Here is a 14,128-nt window from a genome sequence, read left to right as displayed (position 1 = left end):
GTGGACAGGGTACTAGACTCAGACTCTTGAGACAGGGGTTTTGTTCTCAGCTTTAATGACTGTGGACAAATCATTTCACCTTTGTGCCTCTTTTCCCCCTCTGGCGCATTGTCTGTTTAGACTAAGATCTTTGTGGCAGTGACTGTATATATCTGAACAATGCCTAGCATACTAGGCCTCACTCCTGGTTGGATATCTAGATGCTACTCTAATACTAGTCACTCACAGCAGCTGGCTTAATGCTTGTGCAAACCCATTAACAGTCTATCTGGCAGTAGAAGGTCCTAAAGCAGCAAACACAAATATGCTTTTGACAGTAGTGTCTAAATTTCTGCCTATGAAAATAAAACATTTTCTGAGATGCTGTCAGTCTTATTTTTAGAAAAGGCTGACTATATGTGATATTGGAAATATATTCTCTTCTTAATAGGAAATCAATGTTTTGACACTTCAAGGTGGACCTGGGATCGTTTCCCTCCTCACTATCTCACCCAGGAAAGAATCCCAGATCTCGAGCTTCAAAAGAGAGCTCTTCCATCTCTCTTTCTATATGACTGAGGAGACCAAAGCAGCTCAATCAAGCAACAGCTGTAGCTACAAACAGAAGAGCCATATATGAAGCTTCATAGGTATCTTTCATATAGTATTTTACCACTTGACTTCTGGCCTCTGTTGCCTCCTTTCCATTGTATAAAAATAGTATTGTCCTAGGTTAGAAGTTATACTAAGCAACGCGAGTGATATTTTGTCACTTTAATCTACAAGATATGGCACCTATTAGGTAAGCATCCTTCATCCAAGCATCTAAAGCATGTTTGAGGGTCTGAGAGAAGTAATTCTGTAACTACAATGCAGGCAACCATTAATCTCCTTTTTTCAGATCTGGCATCTCTGTGGAGATGTTTATTCCTTGAGAATCATTTCTCTAACAACTCTAAAACTTCCTTAGCACTAAACTTCTAAATTAAGAAGAACTAGACCTAATTGGGGAAGAAAAATTGAGCGAGAAGGCGGCATCTGATTTGTTACTCCAGAACTGACTGGCTCTCAGAAACCAGCTGATCAAAGAGACTGAAAAAGACAAGACAAGGCTGTCAGAAGAAGAAAGCTCTTGATTGCTGAGCTTCACATGTGAAAAGTAGAGTCCCAATGCAAATGGGTAACTAGGAACTGGCCCAAAAAAGCCTGAATGACTCTGGCCTGGTCTACACTATAGTTAGGTTGACATAAGGCATCTTATGTCGACCTAATTATCTCAATGTCTACACTGCAGCTTTGTCCTGCCAATATAAGTGCCCTACTACGTGGACATAACTCCACCTCCACAAGAGGTGTAGAGCTTATGTCGCTGTAGTTAGGGTGATTGTGTAGACACACACTTATATGGGTTGATAGTGCTAGTCAATTTCATAGCTCCAGAGCAATGAAACTGACAAGAAGCAGGGGCATCTAGAGGTCAGTGTCCCCTGGGCCCCTGTCCCCCACTCTTGGGGGGGGAGGGGGGGAAAGAGGACAAGAAGCCAGGACAGCTTCTCTCCTCCCCTCCCACCCCCTGAGCTGGGACCAATGGCTGTCTTGCCAATTTCTGGGCTCCATGGTGGAGCTGTGAAATTGACATGGCTGCCTGGCTCCCAGCAGGGAAAGGGTAGGGGGGGTGCACCAAGAAGCGCAAGGCAATTTTCCCCTGGTTCCGGCGGATAATTGGGAGCCCAGGAGCTTGTGGAGCAGCCTGGCTCCCAGTAAGAAGCTGCCAGTGGAGCTCTCAGCTCCCGACATTGCCCCTCTTCTGTCCATAGAAGCACTCCCGGTGAGGACATGCACCACCAACCCAAGGAGGGTAGTGTGGACATCAGTAATTACTGCGGTAGCTCTAGGTTAACGTAATATAGGTCGACTTAAGTTTTTAGTGTAGACAAGCCTTTACACTTGAATCAAATATAGGAACTTATATGTGGCATGTATTGATGCCCTTCTGGAACATCAAAAGACACCCTTCTGTGTGCAAACTCAACATGCTTCCAAGTCTTAAAGACACACAAATCTGATGTGCTTATACTGATTAAACAAAATTTTGCTGTTTTTATTTCTCTTCTCAATCACTGCTCTAGGTGCTTTATTGTGTTTAAAAATGTGCTATGCTTCAAAGTGGTTAATCCTGATGCATGTGTTAAGCTCAATTTGTCAATGCAATATACTGCTGGGGGAATTCTGCCCCACTCTACGTTCCCATAACTCATGTCCCCTGCAGATTGCTTTGCTTTACTTCACTTCCTCACAGAAAAAGGACTTTCTGACAGGGGAAGCAAGAGTGGTCACATGTCCCTCCTAAACAGCACAGGTGCTAATTTTGGGCGCCTGGAACAGCCAGCAGAGCATTAAATCTCTGCGAGAGGGCAGGGGCGCAGCTGTATTTGCCCCAGCCAGTGGCTCCTACCCTTCAGTGGGCTCAGCTGCTAGTCCCAAGTGGGCTGGGGGAGGACAGAATCTCCTCTTCCCCTGCAAAGAGCAGCTGGTGCTGTATCAGACACATCCCCTGGTTGTAGGAAATTCCACACCCCTGCCCACCTGTTTCCTGCCCTCACTGCTCCTCAACCACAGTTGGAGGGATCACTGTACGGGGAGCTGTTCCCCGATCCACCCAACCCCCATGCATCTGGACCCCCTGACTGAGCCTCATCCTTCTGCACCCAGACCCATACCAATCACCTGCCATCGAATCGCAACTCTAAGGAGCCCCCTTGAACCCAAATCCCCCACTGACCCCCACCCCTGCACCCACACCATCCTCTGCTGAGCCCCTGCACTCAACCCACCAAGCCCCGCACCACTCCAACGAGCCTCCACACACCCTAACCCCCATCCCCCCCATTCCCCCTGTACCTGGACCCCTCCCCCCACTGAGCCCTCCTGCCAAGCCCCATCCCTCCACACCCAGACCCCTCCCCCCGTTGAGGCCCAAACACTTCACCTGGATCTCCCTGCAGAGTCCCATTACCCCTGCACTCAGAACCCCCACAACTAGCCTCCATGCATCCAGATTCCCCCACACTCTCACACCCCACTGAACCACCCTCACCCAGATTGCCTCTCACAAAACCCTCTCAATCCACATCTAGATACCACCACACTAGGATCCTGCCTGCCCAAGCCTATTTGCCCACCCTTGGTGCAGAGGAGCAGGCCTGGCCCTTGCATTGTGTCAGAGTCGGATGCAGCCTCATCACTCCGCACCTGTGGGATGCTGACTTGGTTATCTCCCACCTCCATGAAACCAGTGGTCTGCGCTCCCCACTGCCATGCTGGAACCTCCACATTTATTTATTGACAAATAAGATTTGCAGAATTTTAAAATAGTGTGCAGAATTTTTATTTTTTTGGTGTAGAATACCTATGACTGACGAGGTTTAGTACACTTTGCTATGGTGGAGGAAGTAAGCAGAGGAAACAGAGAGGAAGTTCACAGGATTGGAAATTTCCACACATCCAATGGAATTTTCAATAAAATTAAAATGTTACGATGTATGAAAATAAGTATTAATAGTTTATCATTGTTCATTAGAAGATTATTTTAACCTATAAACACTTCAACAAAGAATCTTCACTTTAGTCATATCCAGTTAACTTTAAGACTCAAATTTTCTTTTATGGGAGCCATGTCTTATCTGACTTGACAACTTTCCTGTATTCATATGTCCTCTTGGAGTAATAGGGTTCACTCTCAGGCCTGAATTACACTACAGAGTTAGGTGGATGTAATGCAACTTACGTCGCCCTAACTCTAAGCATCTACAATACACCAGTGGTCCTACTGATGTAAGTCGCCCACAAATTGACTCAACTCCACCTCCATGAGAGATGTAGCACTTAGGTTGATGTAGTTAGGGCAATGCAGTGTTCATGTTGGCCTCACAGCCCAAGCCATCAGCCCTGCTACTGACAGCTCTGGCTGTTGGCCCCACGACAGGAGGGCTCCAGCTATCAATGCCACCAGTAGCGTAGCTGGGGGGGGGAGGGAAGGGGCAGCAACTGCTCCCCCACTGAGCACAAGTGGCACCTTGTCAGCGTCTTGGCGCCTTTTAAATTTTCCCCTGTTGGGGGAACAGAGGGAGCGATCCAAAAGAGAAAAAGGCACCACCCACTGAGGCGCTTTTACTCACCCGGCGGCGCTCCGGGTCTTTGGCGGCACCTCGGCAGCGGGACTTTCACTCGCTCGGGGTTTTCGGCAGCACCTCAGTGGCGGGATCTTCAGTGCTGCCGAAGACACCTGGAGCAAGTGAGGGCCTGCCACCGGAGCACCACTGGGTGAGTAAAAGCGCAGCAGCAGGTGGTGCCTTTTTTTTTTTTGGATCGCTCCCCTTGTTCTCTCCACCTGGCTACGCAGCTGAGTGCCACACAATGCAGTAATTACTGTGGTAGCTGTTAGTTAACCTAACTTAGGTTGACTTAATTTGTAGTTTCAGAGTAGCAGCCGTGTTAGTCTGTATTCGCAAAAAGAAAAGGAGTACCTGTGGCACCTTAGAGACTAACCAATTTATTTGAGCATAAGTTTTCGTGAGCTACAATGAATGTATCCGAAAAGCTTATGCTCAAATAAACTGGTTAGTCTCTAAGATGCCACAAGTACTCCTTTTCTTTTTAATTTATACTGTAGACAAGGCCTAATTTATCTGAGGCAGAGACTATAATTTATTATGGCCTAGCGGCCTAGCATAAGGGGCCCTGCAACATAAATATTAAAAAACACTCAGCCTTTGAACAAAAGCCTAAATATATCTGTGGCATCCCTCCTGCTTCCTTTTTAATTTGTTGGTTTATGACAATTTTACTGTTACTGAACTGGTGGGTTACTGTTGTATACCACTTATGTTATGTGTTCAGTGGATTGTGAGGCATTTCATTATTTTTGGTCATATTTTGTCAAGTGCTTTAAAGGCCTTAGAATTCAAAGGAATACATTATTTTTTTCCATGCTGTTAAGCGCTACAGAAAATCTTTTAAACAAAGACCTTTTGAGCTCAACTACTTTTAACAGGAAACCAACTTGCTATGACAATATACTGAACTGGGTCTGAAAGACTCAGAAAAGAGTAAGTCAGAAGTTTAAATGCATCCTTATTTTCAGACAAGTGTTTAACATGTTGCAATTTAAGAAGTCAAACATACAAAATATATAACATGCATTAGGTTCTTTCTAGATAAAAAGTAATTTTCAATATCACTTACTATTTGTAGAAAACAGTTTAGTTTTTTCTATTTCAACTGTTAGCCTGCCTCTGATTTTCAATCCTTTACTTACATCTTGGCTCAGAGCCATGAAACTCCTCTGCAGTTCTTTAGCAAATTCCAGGTTATTCGTGACTTCCTGGTACTTAGACACTGCATCCTTGACAAACAAAAAATTAAAGCGACACTTGTTACAAATCAAGAGATATGCACTTCCAAGTGATAACTTTCTGCATAAAGCACTGTCTTCCTCTAAAAATAAGTTGAGCATCTTTAAACAGTAATGAGGGTTTGATATTTGAGGCTTCAAATATATTGAGTAGAAGAGACATGCAAATGTTTGAAGTTTTAAGGACTTAGCTTTCTGGAATAAAGGGGCCACCGTGCATGTGCACATGCACGAGAGAGTTGTTTTAATATTTAGTTTGATTACTCTATTTTAGTCAACTAAAAATGGGTCAAGTCTCATGAAAACAAAAAGCAACTCCTAGAAAGTCATATGCAATACAAAACATTTTTAAGACTAACCCAGGTCAGACTAACCTACAATTAATGCAGCCTAGAAAAAGGGTGGAAAGCAGGATGGATAAAAATTGAGGATTTTAAAGAAAAAAGCAAAAATCTGATATTTAATTTAATACGTATTTCTTTTTAGAAATAACCTTGTTTAAAATTTTAAATTACCAACTATGTTAAGGCCTACTTTTACTATAAGAAACAGTTACTTACTGTAACTGTAGTGCTTTAAGATATGATGCAGATGTGTATTCCACTTAGGTGGGTGCATGTTTAAGTGGAATACATGCCTACATCTACGTGAAGATGACTCTGGGTTCAGTTTAGTTAGCAGGTGAAAAGAATATTTTCTTCATTTGGACTACTTCATTCAAAATTGAGAAACTGGGGAGCTGAAAAAGCAGGAAAGTTTGTTTTCCTCTTCCAAATTATGAATAAAAACCAAGTGGGAGAGGAGGAGATCTACAAATTCTAAAAACCTGAAGGACATGGGGCCAGATTTTCAGAAGTTATTTAAGTACATAAGATGCAGCCATGTGACTAGTGGGATTTAGATGCTCAACCTGCTTTGCAGGGTGGATTAAAACAAAAAATTAAACTCAATTTAAAAAAAAATAATTTAAATACATTCTTCTTTTTAAAAGTAAACCTATTTAAAATGAAATCTGAAAACAGATATGTTAAGGCCTGAACTTTTATAATCTCTTAAAACATTTAAAAAATATAAATATGCTGAACCCATAAGCCTCTATCAAAAACATTAAAGGCTGCTTGTCTATTTAAAGAAAGAACCAGCAGGAAATCTTTTGAGGTCAAGCTTTATAAATATGGCACAATAAGCGAGTGTAAGTAACTTGGAAGACTGTCACTTTCATGAAACATAGGAGAGCAAGAACTTCAGCTCCAGTCACTTTTAACAGAGGCATATTTGAAAATTTTCTCAGGCTGACCTGAAAATCATTTTAATTCACTGATTACAGTCAATCCCTCTGTTTTATAAATCATTCAGTTGTAAAAAATGTGAAACGTTTTGATAAGATAAGTTTTATATCCAAAACATTTAAAGTTGTCTCACTTAATATACATTTTATGCACCATTTCGTGTTTAATTAAATTTCAGTTAAAATCCTAATGCAGCTTGACATGAATCATGAGCAAAGTTATCTTGTAAATAAGCAATATATCATTCACCATTTTCTAACATACTATATATATAGTATACATATATACACACATACACACACTCCCCACTTAATAGGGATCTGAAAATATTTGTATATAGTTACAGTGTACCTTTGTAGGTAGCAAAAGGATGTATCAAATCTAATGTAAAGGCTCTATTTAGACCCTCTCTTTTGAAAATAAGTACAAATGGAAAAGGAAATTAAAATTGATGTTAAATCAAGGAACTTGTGATTTAAAAATCCATCTACCCTGCTGCACAGGCACTTTTGAAACCACACACACACGCATACCCAGACCACCCCTTCCCCCACCCCCTCCATCACCTATCTGCATCTTTAGGCATTGTGATCACGATGGTGGCAATATATCCATTTACTAATAATAGTTAATACTTCCTTTGCTGAAAAATCAGTTAATTCTAAACGCAAAACATGTCTTATAAACTTTTTCTTAAATATCCAGTGCATTTAAGGTAGTTTTATTTAACTAGTGAAAATAAAATTAAAATGCTCTTTTTGTATTTTTAATGTAATTTCAATTTCCATCCAACTGCAACTTGACAAATCCTGAATAAAAATTTATCTGGCAAATAAGTGTGTCATTCACCATTTCTGATTAAATGATGAGCTATATAATTGCTTAAGTAATTGGTGGGCAGACATAACAGATCCTCTAGGTTAGCAAGTAGTACCAAATGTAGTGCAAATGTACATTTAATTGCAAATCAACATGTTTTAATGTTTATACCAGTGAGAACTTTTTCTTAATAACTAAATAAAAATGCAAAACATTTGTTTGCTAATTTAAATAATGATTAAGATTATTTTTAAAGCAATACATCCTGGTAGACAATTTCCTTCCCAAGCGATTTTAAATATTTGCTCACATCTTACATTTATATTCCATCATCCCCTCCACCAAAACCAGGCCAGTCTCCTGCAAAACTCTGAAGTTCTACACACAAGTTTGGGGAAGGATACAGCAGACAGCTGAAATCCCTGTTGGGGTAGTTAATGGTGGTGCATTCTTCATGAATTATGATTTTGCTAGCAGAGATGTCTCTCTCTCAAGGTGTAAGAATAGAGGGTATGTATAATTGGTTCCTTTAATTTTTCCACTCCCTTGCTTTTTAAATTCTTTTAGGCTTATTACATAGAGCTAGCTTAATAACAAGGCAGTGTTTGTGTAATTAGGTTCCCAGGTGGTTTGTTTTAAAGATAAGTGATTTTGAAGATCACCGCCACTCAAGTGACTCAGAAGCAAAACCCTGAAAACTAAACCTGGATATTCAGTGAAGTAATGGCACCATTCACAGATAGGATCTTTACAAATGTACTCATTCCAATATTAAATAGCATGCTCTTCATGAAATTCTCTCATTTCCTCAAAAGCTCCACTCCTGATTATGAACAGCAACGGAGCTAGCTGAACATTTATGAACAAAAAGCATTACTAGCTGAAAGATTTTTCCCCAAAAGTGAAAATGTTCATTTCTTTTTAAAATAGAAAATATTTGAAGTACCCCAAAAAATTTAGCCTCTACAGTTTAGTCTTTGGTTATCTTCATATTCAGTCATTGTCTTTTGTCAAGTAACCAATGTGGTTCACAAGGTGGTTAGCCTGTGTGGCCCAAGCGATCAAGTGGCCCAGTCAACTGGCTAACCCATTTTTTCAAACTGCTCTACTTAGCACTTTCATGAACAGGATTTTTGACAACCCAAAAAGATATTTAGGCTTTAACTACACTATGCACCTTTTAGCGACACAGCTGTGCCGCTACACTTGTGCCACTAAAAAGCTCACCGTTTAGCTGCCGTTTGTCAGTAGGAGAGCGCTTTTCGTCAGTAACATTTCTGTTGTGACAGGGGGAGAGGGAGTTAAACACCCCTGAACAACAAAAGTTTTGCTGACCAAGTTCCAGTGTAGACAAAACCTTAGATGACAATCCTGTTTTAGGAGATTGTTCTGCTAGGTCAGCAGCTCTGGTTCAGATCTAGGTCTTCATCAAAGCAGCAGCAGCTGTTATGCTGAAGACCTGTTCTTTAACAAAGTTCCCCTTCTTTTGTAAAAGATTTTCTAATGCAACAAATCCTCCTCAAGTAGCTAACTCCATGTATCAGGTTAGCCCTCAGTTCCGACCCAGAGAACATTAATGGGGCATATAAGAAAGATGGTATTCTTCTCCTCTCTTAAATCATACCAGGCAGCTTTCACATATTACAAAAACTGAGATCAAATGTAAATCATATTTTCCCTCACTCAGCTATAGCACATAAATTAACATTGACCATAACTTAATCCTTATTTCATCTTGTTAATTAACCAATTTATATTAGCCAAGAGAGAGATCTAAATGATCACTACGCACAAATTGTACAGTTTGTATGTTTTAAGATAGAAGGGTCCAAAAAATTATGGCACTAAAAATGTGAATTTGGGGAGCCAACTTTTAACTGATAGATTTTCTTGAAACTCCCCCAAAAATTCAAGTCTGATTTTGAGATTACGTGCTGAACTTTCGGTCATTACACTGTTTTCCTATAAAAGAGGCTGAACTCTTGCTTTAGGTGTGAAACTGAACATAATCTTAATTATAGCACCACCACAGATAAACAACAGTACCACTGAAATTTAAGTCAGTTTTCACCACAGTACACTAACAATTGTGAACCTAAACAAACAAAAATACCAGCACACAAATATATCCTTGTAGCTTTTCAATCTATCAGTATAGCTGAAGCCAGATCTACTCAGTTATTTTTAAATTTGAGTTCATATTTAAAAAAAAAAAAAATCAAGCACTGACAGCCTGCTAGAAGAGATTTATGGAAGTTTCGATTTTTACCAGTTGATCTTGATTAAGGCGCTCTCCCTTGTTCATTCGATCCTGGTAATCATCGAGTTTGCCCTAGGGGGAAAAATAAATGCTTTTATGTTTTGGGTACTACAAGTCATGAAGAGTTAACCACAACAGAAGTGAGTTATGTTACGGTTCCTCCCATGTTTGTCACAATACCTATTTTATATGAAATTACACTGTAACACAAGGCGCAAACGGACATGATTATGAGCTTTGTATGTAAATACCTGCACTCATTTTACATTTAAAAATACACTTTTACACGGAGGAAGTATTTTAATCTCACTTATTCTGTTACTATAATGCACATCTTAGTGACCTTTCTTGCAACCAACAGAAAGTTACTTTGCATCAGCACTGAAAGTGACCTGCAAAGAAACACAACTAGGCGTGTGCGCCCTGTTTAGTTTCATGGTGCATAAAGACAACACAAAGCTTTCTTCATTTTTGTTTTTCACACAGACTACTCAGGGTCTATCTGCTCTGGGAGACTCTAAAGAACAAGAACCAGAGAAATACATCACAAGTACCAAGAAAGTGAAACCTAATTAACTGGGAGGAGGCAATTTTTGCTAACATTAATTTTCCTAATATTTGGATTCAACACCTCCCCTCCAGTTATGGGCTGAGAAAACTGTCAATCCATATGTGACTTTATTAAGTCCTCAAGTAAACCATGAAGGACCAGACCAGACTTAACATTCCTCACATTTAATGTAGGACACCTCTATACATCGAAGACACACAGAGCACACACACATTTTCTTTTGCTGGTGACTTAAGAGTTAAGTCAGATAGGCAAATATCTTCTAATTCCTTTGTGTTCATTTCCTGCTAACCCAAGGAGTGAGGAACCAAGCTCAGCCCTGAACTAAAAATCTTATGCACTGCACTAAACGGCCAGAGATATGACTCCAAAAGAAATGAGACTCCAAAACCAAGCTTGGTAAAGTCAAACCAATACTCTTCAGAAGCAAAATATTTAATGTAGTTAGGTAACTGCTTACTGTCCCTTATCACTTAGTTTACAAAACAAAAATCATTAAAGTACTTCCTAAATTCGGTGTGGGCAAACTACAACCCACAGGCCGTATCCGGCCCGCCAGCTGTTTTAATCCATCCCTCAAGCTCCCACTAGAGACCAGGGTCTGGGGCGTGCCCTACTCTGGCACTCCAGCCGGGAAGCAGGGTCAGGGGCCATTCCACATGGCTCTTGGAAGCAGCGGCATGGCCCCCTTCCAGCGCTTCAGCCGGGTAGCAGGGTTGGGGGCCGTGCCACATGGCTCCCAGAAGCAGTGGTATGCCCCCGCCCCCACCCCAACTGCTACACATAGGGTCAGCCAGGGGGCTCCGCTCCACACGTTGCCCCCACACCAAGCACTGCCCCCGCAGCTCCCATTGGCTGGGAACCGCAGCTAATGGGAGTGCAGGGGCAGTGCCTGCAGATGGGGCAGCATGCAGAGACGCCTGGCTGCACCTCTGCATAGGAGCCAGAGAAGGGACATGCTGCTGCTTCCGGGAGTCGCTTGAGGTAAGCACCGCCCAGAGCCTGCACCCAAGCCTCTCCCTGTGCCCCAACCCCCTGCCCTGTGAACCCCCCAGACCCAGCCCAGAGCACCCTCCTGCACCCCAAACCCCTCATCCCCAGTCCCACCCCAGACCCCTCACCTCCCCCCCGCACCCCACTCCACCACGTCAGCCCAGAGCTCACTCCCGCAACCTGAACTCATTTCTGCCACGCCCCCCCCAGGAGCCCGCACCCCCAACCAGAGCCCTCACCACCACCACCCGCACCCCAACCCCAACTTTGTGAGCATTCATGGCCCACCATACAATTTCTATTCTCAGATGAGGCCCTCGGGCCAAAGAGTTTGCCCACCCCGACCTAAATGATACACGAGCCATGTAATAAACATACTTATCAAATATAAAGAAATGCCTATTTTGTCAAAAAGAAAACTGCCGTAATAGAGCTAGAAGATGATAAAAATGGTCGACAAGAGTCAATATTTCAAAGTGCAGTAATTTTTAGTGGCATGTAACTCAAGTCAAATGGTAACTTCTCTTCAAACTTCAAAAATTCCCCTTCTGCCTTTAGAATTTAGCAATTCTTAGAAAAAGGTAGTCATCCCAAGACAATTAGAGACCTAAAATAGTAACCAGTTTTTATTAAAGATGTTTGTAATTATGGATTCACTTTAATCTACACTAATATCTTTACCAATTGCTATAAAGCTTTGAAGACTATGAAAATTTACAGATATTAAATGAGTGCTTGTCCACACAATTCAGATTAATGTTTGTGAAATACAACACACTGGGAAAGATATTGCCTTGAACAATCAAAATTCAAGTCCAACTTTTTCTTTCCTTTTTTTTTTTTTAAAACAACCAAGGAATATCCTGATCACCATAATACCAAAAAGACCACCACAAAAAACACACAATTTTTTTGGGGGGGATAATCACTGCAAAGAATATTCTAGTTACAAGTTATAGTCTATTTATTTTAAAGAACAGGGCTTTTTAGTTTTAGTCACCTGTCAGTTGTTCTTAAAATTGGAAGGTCACATATCTTGGGAATATAAGATTAATACTACACAAAACTATTTTTAGTCACTTGAATTTAAGGTTTTATTCATGTGAATCAAAATACAGTTCTGAAAAGTTAGTCCCAAAAGGACAAAAATTTCCAGTGAACGTTTCCCCCTTTTATATTTTGTCACTAACCCTACTACTTAGCACTACATATGTAGGTAACCCATGATGGAACTTTTAACACCAAAGGATTTTCTCTGTCTTCACTTAGATACAGGCAGTGAAGCCAACATTGGGATAACTGGTTGCTGCTGATGCAGCTTTAGCAACCCGAGGACCCCCATTTTGATATAAAAATTTTCACAGATCCAACCCCCCCCATCCCACCTCTTCCCACCCCTCACTCCACCCTTGCCCCTCCTGTTCCCCACCTCTTTCTGCCCCCTCCCCACTCCTCCTCCTCCCAGCGCCTCCTTGCACACCACTGAACAGCTGTTCCCTGGCATGCAGGAGGCACTGGAAGGGAGGGGGAGGGGTTGATCAATGGGACCTCCCTGGATCTGCAGACCGCAGTTTGAAAAATGTCGCTTTAGATAGAAGCATTGTAAAAGGTAATACAAGTTAAATCTTAAAATTTTCCTAGCTCCATTTTTAATACCATCTGAGGCTATTATAACTGGAAAAATTTTTGAAGTTTAATTTATTTTTCAGTGACTTTCAAAATTTTACTGTATTTGTCCATGGAACTGTTTCCATTAGAATTCTAAAAATTGACAAACATTTGATTTTGTAAAAAAAAAAAAAAAACCACCACTACTTGTTTTTACTAGATGTATGTTTTGGGCTAATGATGACCTAATAGTCACTTTAAAGTTATAAAATACTGGGAAAAGGCCTGTTGGATCCAACCTCATAACAGCAAACTTGGTCTTAAAATTCTATTCCTTTCAAGTCTACATAGACCTAAAAGTTAATGTATTCATATATCTGGAATTTTCATTATTTCTATATGACTGAGCATATTTCACGAAGTTCGCCATGAAAAGCTGTTTGGAGATCTGGATTCAACCTACTACTTCATGTCCTCTCAGTTTTAAATTCCAGAGTAAACTAAAGGAATCACTAATAGTAACCAAAACAGGAAGGCACAAAAGGGGGGGGGGAGGGGCGGAAAAGGTCTCTGGAGTAGAAAAACTAAAGAAAACACCATAGAATCATAGAATATCAGGGTTGGAAGGGACCCCAGAAGGTCATCTAGTCCAACCCCCTGCTCAAAGCAGGACCAATTCCCAGTTAAATCATCCCAGCCAGGGCTTTGTCAAGCCTGACCTTAAACACCTCTAAGGAAGGAGATTCTACCACCTCCCTAGGTAACGCATTCCAGTGTTTCACCACCCTCTTAGTGAAAAAGTTTTTCCTAATATCCAATCTAAACCTCCCCCACTGCAAACCATGGCATGATTGTGTTCTAGGTTTAAATGTTTCTTTAACCATCATTTGTTGACAGTGACAACATTCTGATTGAAAGATAAAACGGATAGTGAAAGTATTTGATCAAAGTTTCTGAAACAATTCACTTTGGGAAACTGAGTGTAGAAAAGTTCAGCCCAAAAGATTTATTTCGGAAAGCTGTGGGCTTGTGAAAGTAAGGATAACATGCAAACTGCTATGTAAGATAAATTACTGACAGTGGTCCCAGACAGAAAGTTATAGCCACTCATACTCCAGCTATACCTTTTAAACTAAGTCATCCTCTGCCAAAACAGCCCATTTTACTGAAAACTCAACAATTAAAAAAGGTAGACA

General features: G+C 41.1%; 1 protein-coding gene across 3 annotated transcripts in view; it reads right to left on the bottom strand.

The window, feature by feature from the left end:
* CAPRIN1 (cell cycle associated protein 1) overlaps positions 1 to 14,128 on the bottom strand; it is an 81,000-nt gene that overhangs the window by 52,321 nt on the left and 14,551 nt on the right. For all 3 annotated transcript variants that reach the window (XM_084630466.1, XM_084630468.1, XM_084630467.1), the window contains exons 3-4: positions 9,770 to 9,832; positions 5,297 to 5,383 (exon numbers count right to left, since the gene is read on the bottom strand). In XM_084630466.1, coding sequence (XP_084486592.1) covers positions 5,297 to 5,383; positions 9,770 to 9,832 — 150 coding nt within the window. The remainder of the gene's footprint in view (positions 1 to 5,296; positions 5,384 to 9,769; positions 9,833 to 14,128) is intronic.

The sequence above is a fragment of the Lepidochelys olivacea genome (genome assembly GCF_965140295.1).
Source record: "Lepidochelys olivacea isolate rLepOli2 genome assembly, chromosome: 6".
Lineage (NCBI taxonomy): Eukaryota > Metazoa > Chordata > Testudines > Cheloniidae > Lepidochelys > Lepidochelys olivacea.
Note: the sequence above shows the minus strand (reverse complement) of the source record. Positions and strands in the feature narration are given on the sequence as shown.